Source organism: Passer domesticus, chromosome 2 (assembly GCF_036417665.1).
Source record: "Passer domesticus isolate bPasDom1 chromosome 2, bPasDom1.hap1, whole genome shotgun sequence".
Classification (NCBI taxonomy): Eukaryota; Metazoa; Chordata; class Aves; order Passeriformes; family Passeridae; genus Passer; species Passer domesticus.
The window spans coordinates 106,553,711-106,574,209 of NC_087475.1; the positions used below are offsets into that span (position 1 = coordinate 106,553,711).

The window sequence follows — 20,499 nt, forward strand, 5'->3', positions numbered from 1 at the left end:
TAGCACATAGTGCTTACATTTCCTCCAGGAACACTATGCTGCGCTGGTTTGCAGTGTCCTGGCATTGCTGAGATGCACTGACTGTGATAATATTTATGTCCTGTGCCTGTCAGTGTGCTAAGAAATAAAGCTAAATAAATTCTGTAGAGCTTGCAAACCCACCCGATTATTTTTGTGCCATTCTTTTAATTTCTGTAACAAGTTGTCAGGTTTGCACTTGGAACAGCCTGTATTGTAGGATGAGGGATCTCCTATCACTGAGATTTCCATTACACCTTCTATGATTTGGATTTGGCTTTTGAAAAGGGATCCTTCTTCAGAGAGGTACATGATATTTGACCTTTTAAATTTGCAGCAGCGAACTGGGAGATACAGAGCCTTCTTTTCTCCTGAACTGGAAACCAGAAGCCTGCATGGGCTAAGGCCAAATGGGCCAGCCCAGGAGAGGTGGAGTTGAGACCCCCTGGCTTCTGCAACTCTGGGTAGATCCTCTGGTGTTTAATAACATCCATATGCCAGAGGAAACTTGTGGTTGGGGGCTTGCATGCAGGACACCTGCTCCTTGTGTGGCTTCTTTGAATGAGATGTTACATGGTGGCCTTCCCTGCACTGGGAAAATTAATAAGGTCCCTGCCCTCCTGCACTGTCTCTTCTAAAGAAATATGTGAGAACTTCCATCCCAAAGCTGCTCAAAGCTGGCCAAAGCATTCAAATGTTCGTGGTAAAGTAGGGAAGGAAGGAAGGAAGGGGACAGGAACCACAGCACTGCTGCCTCTGCCACCCACACACACATGCTTTGCAAATGAGCCATCAAAGGGCTCCTGGCTGAGAGTGGGACCATGCCAGGAGGGCTCTCAAGCCCTGTGGTTAAGGCAGTCACCCAAGGAAAGGGACTCTGCCGGGGTGACTGCTGTGTGTTCTGCATCCTGGGCTGCCCACCAGGCCAGCTGGATGGACCCTGCTGGATCTCACACGGATCCCAGTGCTCCCCTCCCATTCTGCCCTGCTATCAGCTGTCTCTGGGAAGCTCCAGTAAGAAGTGGCAAATGGCTCAGGGCCTCATGCCCATACATGTGTGGCAGGGGGAGAAGAGCCACTGCTGTACAGGAGATTCCTGTCACACCTGGGTCCACTCCAAATGCAATGCTCACGTCGTCTTTCTGGGGTGGTGTCAAGACCTTAAGCAGGTTATCTGCTCAGGGGAGTGTTACCCTTGTGCACCTAAACAAGCACTAAATAAATAATTTTAACAAGTTTGTCTCATTCTTTCTGATACTTCCCTCCAAACACTGCTCTGGTTTCTCTTTGCATAGTGACTGCCAAGGAAAAAGGGTAATATTTTTTGCTTATTTCAGTATTAGCTTGTTTTTAATCCTCAAAAACTGTCAGTGCAACTTTCACACCAAGTACTGTTTGTGTACTTACAACTTTATGTCTTGGAACAGGGAATCCTCTCATATTTTTTTCCTATTTTTTTTTCAGTTTTGATGCTGACTATTCTGACCCTGCAGCAACAAAACACTAAGGAATAACTACTATCTAGCTATCTAAGCTCTCTCATTTTAGATACGTGCCACATAAGAGTTAAATAAATATGTCTATAAATAAGGTCCATGAATGCTCACCCTGAGGTCAATATGCTTCATACCCAAAGGAATTTCAATTTGTACTAATGCAGTAAGATTTTCTGAAGAATATGGTTGGATCAGGGAAAAAAGTACTCAATAACATGAAGGATTACACTGCTGAAGGGTCCAAAGCTCATACCCATGGATTCCTACTAAAATGTGTAGAAGCTTAGATACCAGTTCTTCACACTAATATTGAAATTGTGCCCTGCATATGTTTTGCCTTTTTGAGCTATTGTTTCCAGTGATAATTTTTTTATTCTTTTTTTTTGTTTAATCCAGATTAGACACATGTATTTTGATATAGACAATGATTTTGATTTTGAGTCTCTTATTCTAGCTGAAATACAGTCTGACTCACAAAGAATTAAACTGATTAAATAAGAAAGAGCAATCTAATGCAAAGAGCCAGAAGAAGTAAATACTGGTTCATACAACATACTATTAAGCTGTAGAAACTGCTGCTGTAAAATGGAATTAAACCCAAAGGCAAACATCAAAGCGCAGACTGAAGGGCATTTCTGAAAGATTCTGAAAGGATTTTAGAAAGGCTCTAAAACTCCCTGGTCAAGATTAAACCAATAATTCATCATTAGGGGTAAAGAAGAGACAGCAAGGTGAAGGACAGAGTGTCCCCATCCATAATCCCCCCTACCCTTTTCAGCAGCATCCAAGGCTAGACACAGTAAAAACCAGAATACAGTCAGACAGACTAGGCACAGAACTGGGAATGGCATTGGTATATTTATCTTCCCTTGTAAAAACAAAAATAAAGAAATGCTTGCAGAATTGATCTTTAAAAGTCTTTCTACCTTTCTGGTGCTTTTTTCAATTCAGGGGAAAAGAAGTTTATTGACACAAGAAAAGCTGTAAACTCTGCAGCCATAACTTACAGCCTGGTTGGAAGGGGCTTCAGCCTCCCACACCTTTTGGTGTTAATATCTCAATCTCATATTAGAAATATAGTGCAATTTAATAACTGACACATACCCCCAATTTCATTTAATTTTTTCTTAAATTATAAATAAACTAGATGGCTATTTTTAAGTGTCATTGACTGTACCGACTGTGAAAAATTGTTCTGAAGAGCTTCTTCAGTAATCAAAATAACAATTCAAGCTGTTTCTAAGATACACTTCCTGTGAAGAAGACAACTTACAAATTCCAAGGACTCCACTTTTAAAATCTCTTGAGAAGACAGAATTTTTATTTTTATTGCAATATTGCTTAGACTTCACAATCTGGCACCATATCTTCCATATCTACCCTCTCTGTTGTGCAAATATGTGTGACAGTATTTTAAAAATGTCTGTATCTAGAAAACCACTGAGGAAGCCTCACAGACAGAGAAAAACACAGAGGGAACAATTGCAAAGATTTATTTAGCGCTTTCTGTGCTTGGCACTTAGAAACAGAGTTCCGTGCATAGGGCAAATCTTTATACAGCTTTTTCTTCATACATATTTTACATACCATTTTTATTGCCCTCTTTTATATTCATAATATTGAATACCCCACTAGGCATATAAATACATTTATCTACAACACCTCACAACAACTCTCAATAATATCTGTATTCTGTTACTTGGTATTTGCATTTTCACACAACTTAAATGCATAGCTTGCACCAAGCTACAATTGTTTTCTTATTTTTAAAGGATTTGAAGAGAAAAAGAAGAAAAAAAAGAACAAGGGAAAAAAACCAGAAAAGAAAGATGTTAAAAGGCAATGATCTATTTGGTTAAACAGAGACCATGTGGCAGGTGGAAGGCTGGCAAATACTCAACCTCACTGTTTCTGAAATGCTAATGGTTTTCTACGGCAACTCTCGCATGCAAGGTCAGCTGCACTCCTGTAGAGCTCTCTTTTCTCATCACGCTTCCCCATGAGCTCAGTCTGGACAGGTTCTTCCCATTGGGATGAGTGCTGTGGGAGACACACATTCCCCACAAAGGCTGTCATCCATTCCGTTTCGCTGCATTACTTCCAGTCAAGTCAGCAGGAGCTGAGCCCCTCCCCCCATTCACCTTTCCAAAGTTCCATCCCCGCTTCTCTCTGAGGCTCCTTTGTGAGCTAAAAATTTTCTCTCCTCTCTCTCCCACCTCCATCTGCAGGCTGGGTGCTGGTGAGCTCGACCTCCATAAAGAAGCAGCCGGCTGGGCAGAGCCACGGTGAAAATAAGAAACCTCTTCAGAAGAAGCTCCAGCCCAGCAGCGCCATTCCTGTGCTACGGTGGAAGACCCAGGCCTTGCTGGTTTCAGAAATGGGCTGAGCCACTGGCAGTGAGGAACTGTCTGGGAAGGGGGAGGTCTTTAGAGCCATGGGCAGTGCAGCTTCAGAGGGTGAAGCCCTGGGAGACTGCCCTTCTTCAACTCTTGGAGGAGACAGCACAGGGAATGGATCCCTCCACACTGAAAGCTCACACTGCCTAAAGTTAATGCATAAAACAATAAATTCTGCTGCTTCTCTCCAGCTCCTCGTTAAAGTCACACCCTCTTCTCTGCAATGTCCAGAAAAAGCAGATGCTCCGTGCCAGTCTGGGGGCCCTGGGCTACAACAAGCTGCGATGGCTGTCAGTCAAGGCTCTCCAGAAGGTTCTGGGGCACACACCTAGATGGCTTATGCTCTTGTTTATCGTTACAATACTAGTTCCACTATAAGTTTGAAGGCAAAAGAGTACTGGGATGGGTTCACCACTGGGAACGATGAAGGTCCGGCTGCCTTCGGTGCCAAGGAGAGGCAAGGCTGGTTAGACCATGTGCACAGACATCTGTGAGGAGGAGCCCTGAACCGCCCCGTACTGCCTGTTGTCACAGGCGGCGGCCGTCTGCTGGTTGCTGGAGGGAGGGCTGATCATGTGCATCCCGTGATCCATCCCTGTGGAAAGGTATTGCCTCTCTCCAAAGGCCCCACTGGAGGGGGAAGAGCAGAGTAAAGTGCTTTGGGAGGTGGTGAGTTTCTCTGGGCTTGCCGCCAGCCTGGGGGAAGCAGGGAAATTGTATCCATAGAGGTTGTAGGGATTGTGCAGGGAGAAGGCATTGTAGGAGCTCTGCTGCATGTGGCCACCACCAAACATGTGTGAAGAGGAGGAGGTGGAGGCAGGGTTGCCTGCTTGCATGACATACTGAAACTGGGAGCTGGGGAAAGATCCCAGCTGGCCACTGTACGCCTCCATCTTGCTGTTGCTGGGCAGGGAGGAAGGAGCCGGCATTCCTGAGATCAAGGAGGGAGTCCTCTGAGGCATGAAGGTTTCGGAGGGCTGCGAGGCAGAAGCGGTGCTGCTCTGCAGCCGGTTGTAGCCCCCGTCGCTCAGCCCTGGGTAGCTCTGCAGTGCTGCCATGTTGCTCCTGGCGCAAGGAGGATAATCAGACAGGTTGAGGTTGCAAAGCTGGCTCTCCCGGCAGCCAACATTGAAAGTGTTGGGGGCCAGATGGAAGGCTGGAGGAGAGCAGGATGGAGAGAGAAGGTGAGAAGAAGCGGATGGTGATGGGGTCCCCGTGCTGGAGGTGGTCGGGGACGTTCCTGTGCTGCCTCCTGCAAAACAAAACACATGGGAGGATGTTCAGCACCCAGAACCACATCTGCAAAATGAGATGGCCTCATTGAAAAACAGCTTAGTTCAATAAAGAAGCAAGGGTGGTAAAATGGCCACTGGAAAACTGAGCCTTTCTTGGCAAGGGCCCTCACTTTATTAAAAGCATCCCTTGGTCTTTCCTTCTGCTTTTTTGTTACAACTTTGTTTTCCAACATGCGTTTTATTCCCTTTTAAAATGGAAGAGGGAAGCAAGGCTGCCACAGAGTAATCCAAAGCATTGGGAAAAGCTGTGAGGAAAGATGCCTCCATCAGTCAACAGGTCTGCCATTTCCAGGCACGTTTATCTAGTTATCTCTAGGGGAAAAAAAAAAAAATTAAAAAAAAAAAGTAATTTCTCCTCTCTCCTGGTCTGCAGGAAGACCACCAGTTAGTGAACTGTATGGTCCCACTGCAAATGTGCTCTATCTGCTCGGGGGCTTGCGGTGAGAAGCGGCTGAAAGAGTGTTGGACTTCTGCACTATTCAGCATTTTTGTCAGCTGGCTCACGGTGCAGCAGCACTGATTCAAGCCAGAAGTAACACTAAAATGAAGGGACACAGTTTCAAGGCATATCCTGCTCCACAGAGTGCAGAAAGGGGATGTGTCAGGATTTTCAATCATGTGCGTAAAATTTGAAAGAGATTCCATATGTTGTACCACTGATGTTAACAAAATATTGATATATATGCATGTCAGTAGTATCAGCACATTATAGAATATTTATGCTACAAATGATGGAATTGACCATTCTGCACAGCAGGGATGCTCACATGTTCTGACCTGGGGAAATAATACTGTGTAATACTACCAAGAATGGTAGCAAACTGAAAGTGCTATGAAAAAGATGATGGCACAATTTTGAGCTTAAGAAGTGATTATTTATAGGCAACATTCTGAATTGGAGGAAGCTTCCTTGAACAACCAGGAAAATCAGTTCTGTGCTTAAAAGAATTCAGTTTTCTAATGTGAAAACTTTTATTTTCATTTGCTTATTCTCTTTGTATGAGATTTCCTTTCTGCATTAGGGCAACCAACACTGGAGACTCTTGTAAAAGGACCAAAGACATGCTGGTGACAAAAATTTGACCAGAGAATAAACAGACCCAGAGGAACTGGGAAGCAGCATTTCCAACAAGATAGAAGATTACAGATGAGAGGCAAAGGGAATTGAAAAGACAGTGTTGGAATGGGCACATGAAATGTCACCAAGGCTGAGATTGCACACTAAGGATCAAAAACAAAGGACAACTTTTTCGTGCATCACCTTATGGAAAAAAATCCAGCAGCATTTTGATACCAGTCTAGGTCTGCTGCTGAAAACAAAAAAAAAAAAGAAAAAAAGGAAGAATTTAATGCAGTGTTGCTTGATGAAAAGAGAATAGGTGATGCTAGTGGTTAAGAGATGCACTAGAAAGATGTGTTCTGTGCCAGTGTGTGATGGTGAGAATGAAAGTGATAATATATCTGACTCTTTCTGACACATCTAGGGTGAAACAGAATGGGGACTAAAAATATAATCTTGAGACACTAATAATATTTGCGGTTTTTCAATTATTTTTTTTTTTAACCCAGATTCATAATAAAAGAAGAAAACAGAACTGGGTAAGCACAGCCTGGAGTGATTGCTATTGACCCAGGCAACACTAACAAAAGGCAAATTTCTGTGTTGCCAAGTCAAAGCAGTCATTCCCATTACCAGCCATGGGGAGGAATGCTTACCAGTTATTGCTGAGCCACTGACTCCTTTTGTCATTCATTCCAAAGCATAAAAGAGCAGCATTGCATCAAGTCTTCATTAAAGTAACTGAGAGAAACTGAATTTTCAAATGCCACCATGGACTCTGCTTTCACTTCTTGACAGAAATGCTCAAACTTGCTCACGTATTTTAGCTCCAGAGTTCAAAAGGTTGTTGTGTAAGTTTCTAATTTAGCATTTATTTTAAAGGCTACACTTTCCTGGTTCATTTAATGTCTCTGTCAGACAACCTCGGGCCATTTTTGCTGTGGTAAGTAAAGATGGCACCTCCTTCAGCCTTTGTCCCTATCTCTCTTTTACCGGTTTTCCATACTGCAGTAGGGTCAGCAGAAGGGAGGGTTGGTCTCTACACAAGCAGTTCCACTGCAGCCTGTTTTAGTTGAAATTGCAGATAAAGGAGAGACTGAACACAACTACAGACATCATTTTTTTGTTAGCCCTGCTGTAAAGAGCACAACCTCCAACAGGGAGAACCAGCAGAGAGCTGAATTAATGTATCATCTTCCAGTTATCCAAGCCCAAAATACAGAGCTCAAACAATCACAAAACAAATACAGCACAAAGTGAGACGTATTTAACCCACAGTAATCCTGCTTTTGACTCTTTACACCATTTATTTCATTAACAAACTGCAGAAAGTGACTCCCTTGCTGACAGTGTCTGGAGAATAAGTAAAAATGCATATGCATGCATGGTTGAGTATTTAATGATCTGCTTGAAATAAAATATATAGAATAAATTATTAAATACAATGTTTTAATTTCAGTCTTCCTTTGCCCCAGAGCTAAACTTTATCAACTCAGTAGGTGAAAAGTGTATATTAGTTACCACTGTAAACAGCCAACTGAGTTCCCTTACTAATCTGAACAACCAGAGTTACAAAGCACAGGTTCAGGCTGTGAATTCCTACCTATTCCTGATTTTTCCAAATCTGTTTGCTTACAAGAAATTTCTAACAAGCAAGTTCTTAACTTTGACAAGCTTGTTTTGAAACTTTAAAGCTTTATGTTTTCTTTGTTTTTTCTATTAATTCTAGTATTAATATTCGAAGCTTTGAGTTTTTAATATGTTCACAGGTATGGAAATATCATTCTCACTTTCTCTAGAGAATATATTACAGTGTGAACATCTGCCTGTGACTTGCATGACTGTCCAAGATACTCAGAAGATAATCTAGAAAGAATAAAGTGAATCCTTCATCCTGCTTATTGGAATAAGGATCCTTAAGATGTGAGGAGGGTACAGAGAGATCTGCTCATCTAACTTGCATTTAAACTGGGGCTCATTAGACTTTATTCACCTGCTGAGAAGCTACAATCCAGTCGTACCCATAACCGAGGCTTTGGCTACACAAAGTTTTGCTTGTTAGCAGTTTCAAGGGTTGCTTAATGGTTCTGAAACTGAGAATTGCACATTTCAGGTCACCTCCAAAGAAGGATTGAGTGATTCTGCTTTGAATAATCCCTATTTGCAGGCCAACAGGAAAACCCTGAAGTGGCAACACAACAGTTAAGAAACAGAGTAAAAAGTATTTTTTAATTTTCTCTGTAACTTCAAAATTATGAGAAGGTAAGAAATTCGTCAATGTGAGCAAGTACCAAACCTGACAACTCTCTTTCAAGAATGCTTTTCCACCACCAAAAACCGCAAGCACAGCACACGCTGCACTTCTGCTGCAACCGAGCATAATGCAGAAGCAGGAAATTCCTGATCATTTGCAGAGTAATCTTTACACCTCTAAGTGGAACAGGAAATAATACAAAGCAAAGCCTGTCTCAGCTCATTCTCTTCAGACCAGCTCCACTCTGCTCTGAAGGACATTTCTTAGCCATCTTTGCTGGCGGCCCTAAGTACAAGCCATACACAACCTGGACTTTTGTGAAGTTATAACTTGGTCTGTAGTTGTTACAAAGTCAGCCAAATACCCCTAGAGATGGCAGCAAGCCCAGTAAATATATCCACACCATACCACAGTCTTGGAAAAACAGATGTGTGTGTCATTTCAATGGAAGGCATGGATAGAAACCAATCTAGTTAAACTGATACACAAAACTATGTTAGGTCTGGTTTAAGTCAACTGAAACCACATTTAAGCAAGAATAAAATGAATCCCTCGATAGTTGTCCTCTGTTCCTTTTCTCTACCCACCATTTCCCCTGGAAATAGTTGCCAACACCAAAAGCATTTACCAGCAATGTCACAGTATCTCTCACCTCCACACTTACCATGATTCCAGAGTGATTAATTACTATTTTGAGCAGCCCCCAGAAGATCATTTTTTGTCTTTGCAGGCATTGGTTCCACATATGTGCAGTTATTGAGTCACATTTGTATAAAATAGAAGGTTCAGAATTTCAAAGGCCCCTCCTTTTTATCTGAACCCTGCCCCACATGGCAGGGGAAAGTGTCTGTCCTCACAGTGTCCTGCTATCCTGTCCAGGGTTTAGCCAAGAAATACTGCCATCCTGAAAGGAGCTTGTTCTCTGGGCATACAAGTGATGACTAAGTTGACCTTATCAAAAGAACAGAAGCGTTTTCAATGAGGGGAACTGGAGAACAATCAAGTGCAAGAGAAGTCAAAATTTGCAAACTGGGACCAAGAAGTAGGGAAAAAGAAGAACGAAATCATGGTAGAAGATTGGGAGACCATATGGAAAGGGTGGGATGTAAAGGCAAACCTTCCTCTTCTTGTCACTCTTGTGACTCCAAACAGAAATGCTGTCTGTGTGCCAGTGTCAGATACATACCCACAAGGATTGGGGAAGAAATTACAGCTTAAAAATATAATCTCAAACAGTTTGTGACTGGTATTTTCTTTCTGTCATGTGTGTCCATCTACACCACAGTAATGGTGCTGCCTTCCTGTATGCTCCAAATAAACCCTTGCTTTTGCTTTTACCTAGACTGAGCTTGTGTTAAGGACTATTTTAGGGCAAACTGCAGTCCAAACATACATAGTCCATAAGGTATGATCTGCCTTAAAATGAAGGGTTGGAATATCCTGGAAACATTCAGCATGCCAGGGCATCTGAAATGCTACAGGGACCTCTTCCACAGAAGGCAGGTCACGTAGAGAACTTCTAACACTGCAGTATAGATGGAAAATGCATCTGCCAGCAGCCAGCATTTGCCAAAGGAGCTTTCTGGCAACAGCAAGATAGTGGGGAGAGCATCAGTGCCAAGGGAGTCTGAAGCAATTGTGCATGGAAAAATTTCTGGGATCTCTCTTACGAATGACACCATACTATTCACTTGACCCTCAATTTATCCCAACCTCCTTTATCTGAAAGGTGCACATAAATCAAACTTTGGACTCCACTGCAGCATATTTTCCTTGCTAATCCTTCCAGGCATTGGATGCTACCATCACCTGCAGTGCCTCCATATAAGCCTCTTGGCCCTTGAAGTCCTTGCTCAGTGCAGAGCTGCTGTCAGCACAACATACCTGAGCATGAATGCCATACCCTGTGCAATGGCAGAGCCTCACCAGACAGAAAAGAGCTTTAGAAAAGTTTGGGCAACTTGGTCACAGCCTGCAGTTCTCAGCATGGCTGGTCTCACACAGGGGTGACCTAGTATTCACAGTCACATTGCAAATAGATGTGGCTGCATGTCCTCAGAGCTTGTGCCTTACTTTCTGACATGGATGGGAACAGCAAGGTGGGTTGCATTAAGATTTTACATTTTGATGGGTCAGGCAGCACAAAGTTATTATTTGAGTGCAAGAGTTTAGCCCACTCCCACCTACAAGCTGGTTTAGCTTGTGGCCAGACATGAACCACGGAGTCAGCCTGGTCAGCCCATGGCCTGCAGGATGTGCAGAGCCCACAGGACTGTGTCCAGCCTCAGCCAGGTCATCTCCTTCCACCTCCATATGTGAACAGGACCTGGTGTTTGGATTGGTAGGTGAACAATCCCACCTGGAGGAGCCACAGCCCCTCTTCTGACACCTGCCCAAGATGTTGGCATCTTCATCATATGATAGACATGTGTCCAAGCACCTGGGGCACAGAAAAAAGGGCCTGTGGGCACTAGTCATTCACCTGGCTCACAGCTCTTCGCCTGGCACTTAACTTGGGCAAATAAGCCCTCCTGAGAGGTAGTTTATATTCACCTGGGCACAGAGCCATGATAATGCAACTCTCCAGCTTTCCAAATGGAGCTGGCCAGGAGCTGGCATGTGTCTGGCCAGCAAGAAGCACAGAGGAGCCTGCCCATGCAGATGTACTCCAAGTGGTTTCTGAAATGTCTGGGTTTTGTGAGGACTCTACAGTCTTGGATACATATGTACAAGGTCTTTCTAAAGCACAGGAAAGAGCAACTCTTACCAGTGTTTTGCAGTGTCCTGTCCTCCGACACAACAATAAATAAATGTAATGGCATGCATTACAGGAAAATAAATTTGAACAAAAAGGTAAAACCTACTATCATCCTGTGCACTTCCACGCACATGCACACTAAGTATGGCATATCAGATTTACTCTCTGCCTTCCAAGTTACTTCACCTTTGGTCGCAGAACAAAAATTAAACTTGTTAATTGCCCAAGGATGGGAATCTGAGGGAGTAATGAGGTCAGGAGGGACGGTTTGTGCAAATTGCCAGGCAGTCTGACAGATTATGAGGCCAGAGTGTGCCACTGTAACTATCTGATCTCATGTCCTTTTGGAGCCAGGCATAGCACAAACCTGGATCCATTTCTGCTTCAAGCAGCACATGCCTCAGTCCTGCTTGATGCCTTCAGATATCTAAATGCCACAATATCAGCTGTCACTCCTGCTCTCACCTATCATGGCAACTTTTTCCTTGCAAGTATAACTGGCAGCCCAAGATCTCTGCTCCCAATCCTAGCTTTCCAAAATTCAAACTTAAAACTACCCCTCTGAGTTCCCTCTTCACCTCCTTGGAAAACTAAATGGCTTTGATGCCTGTTCCTTGTCTTCTCACCAAGAGAGGGCAAGGCCACCTGGTCTGTGACATGCTGGACTCTCTCTTCACTCCTTCCCTATTTTTAGGAATGAAAACTTCCCACTTTCATGGGAATGAGGGCCATTTCTGTCTTCACAGAGTGTAACTGCCTTTTTTCTCTCTAGAGCCCTTGGCCAATTATCAAATTATGAATCCGCTGGTAAAATCTTTAAAAGGCCCAAATGAGAGTCAAATCCTATTTCTTGCCAAGTTGCTGGGTTGTAGAGGAAACATAAAGAGTGCTTTGTAGTTCCTTGGGATACAGCTCACAGAGCACATTAAAAAAAAGATAATTACAGCAATAGATTTAAGGGGGAAAGTATGTACTGTATGGCACAAAAGTGAGGAATGAAAGGAAATTTTGGTTGAAGTTAGCAAATTATAGAGAAGGACTTTTTAAATAAGTTTGCCTCAAATTACAAGAATCATTGGAATTAATGGCAGATCTAGAACAACTCAGAATAATACTTTACATCCCTTTACATCTTACAAATTTCTTCAAGGCAAACAGCAGTCAGAAAGTTAGAGATAACACTTGCCTTGGTCATCCTTCAAGAAAAAATATTTTCAAGATCTAATGGTAAAAACCAACATTTTTTTCTAATGTGGACAAAGAATGCGATTCAGGAGATGTGATTTTCATTCTCATCCATATCCAGAGCACCAAGACAGCTGAGGAAAAACATCGAAGTACTGTGGCGAGTTCAAGGAACATGTAATTTTCTATTCATAAGAAAATTATGTGCTACTCTTAGGAAACTGTTCAAATCTTCAAAGCATCATTGCCCACCTCTAGTCATTCATGAGAAATCTGATCACCACTCACCAGATAACAGAGACTTAAGCTTCAGTCACTGGAACTCAGGGTAAACACCTCTCTGGAGGAACAGAGCACTTCAGGCTCCTTTCAGGTCATCAGGAAGTGGCACAGACTTTGGCTTCCAGCTTCTTGGGACACAACTGGGAGGGCATTTAATTTTCCAGTGAAGCACCAAAAATGTCCCTTCTCTAAAGGAAAACTGCAGCTCAACCTAGAAGAAGCTGGAACAGTATTTTTCCCAGTGCTTTGTTTAAATGAGGCAATCTACGAGCCATTTGAAGTATGGAGCAGAAACGAGCAGTAGATCCCAATAACTCTGGCAACAACTGCTGTTTCCAATCTCCTCTTCAAGGTCAAAAGAATCAAGCAGATAATTGAGTCCACACCCAGCTATCTGACCTCTGCCAACAGCCTAGACTGTTTACAATTGATTTCGAAATGGAAGCAGAATCCAGATTATCCTGGTGGCATTGCTGACAGAACTGATGGCTGACTTTGGGAGGAAAGGGGCCAATCAGATGAATTTGTAGGTCGTTCAAACTCCCTTTGCACAAGCAGTTCACTCTTTTGGGAGATATTATTTTTGGGATTGAGGATCTCAGATAAACCCAAAAGGATCGTAATGGTTATATACTTCTTTCTGCCTCCAGGCACATGTGATGCCTTCAGATGAAGTTCTGGAGGGCTCAGTCTTCCTTCCACTTGACAGCAGTACACATTTGTGTATTCAGGATTTTGTTTTCATATGGGTGCAATCAGGGCAGCTCTCTGAGCACCACCCCACGGGGGAAGAGTATTATACTGAGTAAGTTACAGGCAGTACAGACAAACTTTGGCAAGAGAGAGGTGATGCCTGCCCAGAAAGAGTAATGTTTGCAGAGAGAGAGAAGCTGGAAAAGCAGCAACACCTCAGCTCAGGGTATCTGTCTCACATCTGCTGATAGCCCGTGCAGACTTAGGGTCTGTCTGGAAACATCGTTACTACGAGAAAACATTGTTGCTTTCCAGCAGTAAATGAGAGGTTTGAATCTCTTCCACACCAAGGAGAGGGAGCCTTTTTGTGCATATCCTTGTTGACGCAAGCCTGCAGGGTTTAAGATATTCTCCTCTCAGAAGGGGACAGTGGGACCTGTACTCAATCAGGTTGTACATGCATGCTGCTCTAGAGATAGCACCAGCTGTCTCACCAGCAAGGAACACACCCCTCTTTCCCTACAGTACCCTTGTAGATAATTTCTGATCTCAAAATGCTGATCTCAAGAGCCATAAATGCTAATTTTGCAGACCCTCTAAAAAGTGCACTCTCTACTCTCTACCTCCAGTCCAAGATAAATGCAGATGCTCAAGCTGATGTAGAAGGGGTTGAATCTACTGGATCTACCCTTTGGTGGATCCCTGGCAAAAGCACTTATTCATGAAAAGAGCCCATTTGTAAGGAATGCTGCTTTGAGAGCTGACCGGTCATGTTTAAGGTGTTTGACTCCGGCATATTTGTTATTCATGCATCAAAACAGTAATTTAATGATGAAGTGAATTTTTATGTACTGCAAGCCTAGTGATAGATCACATTGTGTAACTCTCACATTGGTCCTGAAGTCCTGCTTAGGAGGCACTTCTTCCTAGCAACTGCCAGGGTACCTTTGATTTCATTTTCTGATAAATCATCGGCCTTTGTAGGAAGGATTAGATACTGATCACTCTTGTAATATTGCCTTTTTAGTCTCATATGTGCTCACAAAACTTAGAGTCAGTGATAGTGATCTGCTCATCAAAATGTCCTGTGGGAAACTGGATATCACAAATGAGCCAGCAATAGCTCTTTTACTCTTAGTGACATAATGCAGAGTTACTGGAACTCTGATTTTCTTTTTTCCTCCCCCTCTTTTTTTTTTTTTTATGTTCCCTTTTAAAATCAAGAAACTGAGCCACAAATTTTTAATAATGAGAATCTGGATGAGGTTCAATCTAAATTTTGAAAATATATTCCAATTAAAAGCTTTAATAGTTTCTTGGCTTGCCACATGTCTCACTGCCATATGCATTCAATAACCCCAATCCCCCTTTCTCACCAGCAGCAAGTAGACTGCAGTGTGGGTGATACCATTCCCCAGAACTTCAGCTGCTCCTGGATTGCCATTTTTGCAACATTTCGTGCGAAGGTTTTTCTCAGGGGGGACTTCTTTCTTTCAAAACTGGCTGCAGATCTGCTGTGATTGTGTCCAGCATGGTGCTCACTCTTGCAAAGCTGTGGATACTTTTGGATTATGCACTCCAAGAGAGAGGTTTTGTTTGCAAGCCAGGGGATTTCACTAAGAGAACCAGCATGTTCTTTCCCTTGGTAGGACAACATGGTGGCCACTCAGGTCACAGACCTGCAGGGACTTGCTGATGTGCTGTCCTTCAATGCAACACGTGCAACTAAAGCTCATGGACCAGGAGATTCAGCTGCACCAGGCATCTGCAGCTGGGTGCAACATCAAACCCTCCAGTCTGCGTGGCAGCTGAAAGCCATCATTGTGCAGATTAGAAGGTTATTCAATCCCTGCATGAAACAGCTGCATCCAGCACACCAAGTATCGATTTTGGTGTGTCCCTTGCTCCACATAAAGCTTGGGCCAAACAAATGGGCAAAACACTAGGATGTAGGTCATATGGCAGTAAGGATAATGTGGAAAAAATGGTAATATCTTTAGATAATTGTATCACATGGATGCGTCTGGAATACTCTGTGCAGACTTGTGTTTAAAGAAATGATTAAGAATCTGGAAAAGTTCCCACTAAAGGATAAATTAAACTATTGGTGCTATTCACTTTGAGAGGCACAGAAGGGGGAGATAAAAACCTGTAAAACAATTAAATGGATGAAGAAGGTGGATGAGGAGAAATTTGTCCTTAGCTCTTAACACCCCACTAAAAGGGATAAATATTTAGAGCAAAAAACTTAGTCTCTTGAATGAAGCATGTTTGCATGCTTGCAGGTTACCAAGCAATCTCTACTGCCCTTGCTACCTTTGTCCCCATCACTACTGACCATTTTGCAGTATTTTTGGGATTTGTACCTCTTAGGAAATACACTTATTTTTTTAGATCTGGAAAAGTTAGTGCTGGAACCAGAATCTGCAGGATTGTCCTTTCTGGAGGGCATTTTTGTAGTTATCCTCAGCTTTGAGATCAGTCAGCTCCTCATTTCAGAATATACACTAGCTTTTCAGAACTGGCACGTGTGGCAGTAAATTAAATGCTCTCCAAAAAATTGTCACATTTATAGTTATTTTTATCAGCCAAATTTCTAACCTGGCCAAATAATAATTGTTAGGCAAAACTGTCTTGGAAAATTCAGGTAGCACAGAAAAATTTAGCTTGAAAGCAAAGAAGACACCATATTTATGCTGCTGATGCCCCAAGCTTTTTCCCCAGAAAGTGTAATTTTCCCTATTACAGCAGGATGGGTCCATCTCTAGAAAATCAAAACTGAATTCCACAGTGCCTACAGCGAAGCAGTTACAGCACATCCTTAATGTAACTAGAATCTACTGTATTTCTTCCTATCACCACAGCCAGTATCTTATTTTAGTACGTTTATCTATTTTCTCTCTCCTCACAGGCTGGATAACCATGGCTTGCTCCTCATCAGTCCTAGGCATGTGGCCACTCTTGCTGCCCTCGTCTCTCTGCAGTGAGAACTCACTCCTCTTTAGCTGCAGTGCACATCTACTCCCAAAAGTTTCCCGTAGCCCCCATGCAATTTCCCAACAAACATTTCAGGGGATAAAAGGAAAGCTTGCATTTCCTCAAATGTTTATTCAGAAATGTCACATATCCACCCAGCTTTGATGAAACCAGAAGGATCTGGAATTAAAATATCCGTTTATGAAAAAAAAAAAAATAAAATAAAATTTAAAAAACCCTTAAAGTTTCTAATTCATAAATATATAAGGGTATGAGATGACACCACACAGCTCAGAGCACTGAAGCTCCAGATGGGGGAGAGGAGGAAACTCTGGGGCAAGTCACATCCATGTAAAGTCTCAGAGGATCTGAAGTTGAATGGCTTATGCCGATGCCAGCTCTTAAACAGCAGTGATTTACTCACCTGTCACCCAGTTCATGTGCTTGAAAGCAAGGACATGAAGAGGTGTGAGCACGATATATCCTGGTTGTCTTACATTTGGAGGGAGGAATCACATGTGGCTTAAAGCCACCTCAGCATTTTTTGCTCTTTCTGTCAGCAGTTCCAAGGACTCCATATCAGCATGTTTGTCCTTGCCTTAGGGGGCTGTCCAGTAGCCAGAAATTAAAATAGAGCATGTTTATACCTTAGCTTTGCACCTATTTTTGAGACCAGGGTTCAGCTTGTTACAGCAGTTACCGGAGAGATGAGTACTATGAGGGTTGGAATATTTCTGATTTATTCTTTCACGTGGCTAAATGCAGAGCTCAAAAACCCTCTTGTAATGGGTTGTTAGGTTTTGAGATCAACCTGTGAACACAGCTTCAACTAAGGGCTGCCCTAGGCTTTATTGTCTCTGGTGCAGTGGTGGTGGTCTGCACAGGGCCTGCTGGTTCCAGGGTACTGGCTTGCTTCCTGGCTTTTCAGCTGCCAAACTATATTATAACAAGCTAAAAATACATTAAATATTTTCCTTTCCTAATATTACCTTACCACGTAAGCAATCGTTGGACCTGCCACTAGGATGTTATCTGATAACTGAGGGCAGGGAGGCAGGCGAGCCCGAATAGGGGTGAGACATCGGAGAGAGGCTGCTTCAGTGACTGTGACCAGGAGGAGAAGCTGTTATGTTTCTATTTAGGTGGGTGATGAAAACATTTCTAAATCCTTGCTTTAACCCATCTCTGACCACGTGCCCCACCACAAGTGCTCCTCAGCACAAGCCCCTGAGCTTGTGCAAAACACCTCCTGCCCCATGGTGTGCTACTCAAGAAGAGTTGGGTGGCCAGGTGAAGACCATGCACAGGGAGTCTAACAGAGCTGACTGGAGTGTGCTCTGTCCTACTTCTGTGCTGTGCCATCAGAAAGATCATTTAGCAGGTGACCTGGGCCCTGGGGTGTTGCATGTGGAACTGGCATGGGGGGCAGTCAACAAGCAAGAAGAGATTCCTCAGCTGAACACTCTTCTGATTCTGCCTCTGTGATGGGCAACCCCAAGAGCCACCACTGCTTCCTCAAGGAGAACACACCATCCCCAGGTGGATGCAAAATCTGGAGGGAGCTTTTGGGGGTGATGTCAAGCTCGAATGTGAGAGGCTGGAGAATCTGCTACACAGGGCAGGCACTTGGTGTTGATTGTGACACCTTTGCTGGTGTCACATTTGAACACCTTTTGAATTGTTTCTTTTCTTGCATGTATGCTGGAATTTAAAAAAAAAAGTATCAGGCTGCTGCCTTGATAACTCTTTCTCAGTGATCACTGTTTTTAACTAGAAATAGCTGCACTAAAGTGAATGGGAAAGACCTACCTCTGCAAAAAGCAAAATGGCAACATGGCCTGAAACTAGAGATGAAAGCCCTACTTAAACTAATGAGATATGTAAAGGGCAGAAGCTATGAAAAGACTCAGCATGAACACTTGGCCTATCCAATAATTCCTCCCAGATTCTTACTAGCAGAAAGTGTCTTCAGCAAGGCCACTGTGTTTTGAAATCAAGGCAGCATGACCCCAAAGGGAGACATATTCTTGGTCTCCTAAAACTCCCAGAAGGTAAATCCCCCCCAGCCCCCTTCCACTTGTGTTTGCATACAAATGGCAAATGTAAACTGTAAATGGAGAACAACATGTCCAACATGATTTCCTCAGTCTTTCTGTGCTGTCCTCACATTTAACTCATACTGTGTACTTGGGCTGGTTTGCCCAGCCCTACAATCCTTCCTGCTCCTCCTTCTAGCTCTTAGGACTCTAGCTCTAGGGAGACCAGGGAACCCAAGAGATTCTATCACACCTCATAAGGCACAGCCTGTCCACTGTTTCCATCCCCCTCTCTGCTCTCTGTCCTCTCACTTCAGCCAAGCACTCAACAATGTGTATGACGTCCCCATTCCAGTCACTGGACACACAGCAAAGTGCATTGCTGCTTTTGTGCCCTCTTATCCTGCTCTTTCTACAGGAGAAAGAGCAACCTCTTTCTTGCCATCTCTTTGTTCACTCACCTTGCTGCTTCTGCATGGTAGTGAAATCTTCAAAGGTGAGAGTGCGCACAGGGGGCCTCCAAAAGGCATAGGTCTCCATGATGGCCTCCAGCCCCGTCCTGTGCAAAGGAAAGAAAAGGAGTGAATAAGAACATCAACCAGCTGGGGACACAGCACTGAGGAAAGAAAGCTCTGACCTTGCTTGGCAGGCTGCCAGCGGCCACTGAAAGGTCACCTTGGCATCTGTGAATTCCTCAAGTGAGTCTCCCAGCACAGGTGCTGACCACAAGAGTAAAATGAAATTTCCCCAGCCCAGGATTTCAGAAGTTCCTAACAGTCTCTAAATGCCTTTTCCCTTTCTAGCAAGAATCTCAAGCCTTCTGTCTGCTTTCCAGGGGACACATGACTATCAGCTCCTTAAGGCATACTCAGTTTATCACTGAGTGGCCCTGCACAATTTTGGATGTAAGCTGTCATGCAAATAAAGAAGGCCTGGGATTCAGACTATGCAATCAGAGATTTTGTGAATTGCCTTTCCCTGCCACTTCACAGTTCTGGACACTGTTCCAAAGTGCTACGAGCAGCCATCAAAAAGGGAATCTTCTTGGTTTTGAGCTTCAACTAGAGATGCATAGGATGCTCTTTCTCAAAGATCAGTGATATATCTGCTTTGGTTCCCTAACTCACCACAAAGAATTATCAAAGAGAAAAAAGCCAAAAATTGAGTGAGAGTTTTTCTTCTTGAAGGGGGGTCTCAGATTTGTTCTTCTTGTCACCACAAACTCATAGCTCTGCTGGAAGTCTCTTAGTGCCACAGGCTCAGTGAGGACATAGGTGTGTTATCAAACCCACCGGAGTTTCTTCCCAGGAAAAGTTCTCAGTGGAAGCTGCACACTGCTCTGTTCCCCATTCCTCACCTTCCCCAGCCTGTTTTCCCACAGTAGGTTACAGCCCTTGCACTGACTGGATACCAGGAGAGATTCTTCATCAAATGAGAGAACGTATCCCCTTTCAATGCAAAAGGCACAACATCCCCAGAGCCGCTCATCAGATGTTGAGCTGACACTGGAGCTGCCTTTTCCTTCTGAAAATGTCTTTCTGCACATGCCTCCACTCACTCAGTTAACTTTCCAGAGTCTCCCCGGAAGCTTGGAAGCTTTAAATACATTGCAGTTGGCAAACCAAACTCTGTATTTTAAGAGGAGGTTTAGAAGAGAGGTTGTTGCATGGTGTTTATTAGCTGCTAAGCTGTTAGAAGTAGAAACAGAAGACATCTCTGCATAGCAGTCTCACACTAGTGCTGAGCACATTACAACAAAACTATTTGGTTAATACAGCGGCCTCTGCCAGCTCATGGAGCTCAGAGGCAACAGGGCAGGGCAGAATTTGAACCCATCAGCTAAGCTGGGCTCTGTGTGCAAAAGCTGCCCTTTGACTACCGGTACCACCCCCAGGATTTCCTCTGCTCCCTGTGTGTGAAAGTCACACATGTTCAGACTCCATCTGCTTCTCAACATGCACAGCCAGGAAGAGAATGGTACCTTTTTTGCAGCCTCATGAAATTACCCCAGCCCAAACACTAAGAGAAAACTTTCTGGTACTGTATATCC

The 20,499-nt window shown here is 43.5% G+C and overlaps 1 protein-coding gene across 2 annotated transcripts in view; it reads right to left on the minus strand.

Annotated features, from left to right (window-relative positions):
* Positions 1–2,877: 2,877 nt before the first annotated feature.
* TBX15 (T-box transcription factor 15) overlaps positions 2,878–20,499 on the minus strand; it is a 115,678-nt gene continuing 98,056 nt past the window's right edge. For both annotated transcript variants that reach the window (XM_064410357.1, XM_064410356.1), the window contains exons 7-8: positions 18,911–19,008; positions 2,878–5,162 (exon numbers count right to left, since the gene is read on the minus strand). In XM_064410357.1, the coding sequence (XP_064266427.1) occupies positions 4,378–5,162; positions 18,911–19,008 (883 nt within the window). In that variant the 3' untranslated portion in view covers positions 2,878–4,377. The remainder of the gene's footprint in view (positions 5,163–18,910; positions 19,009–20,499) is intronic.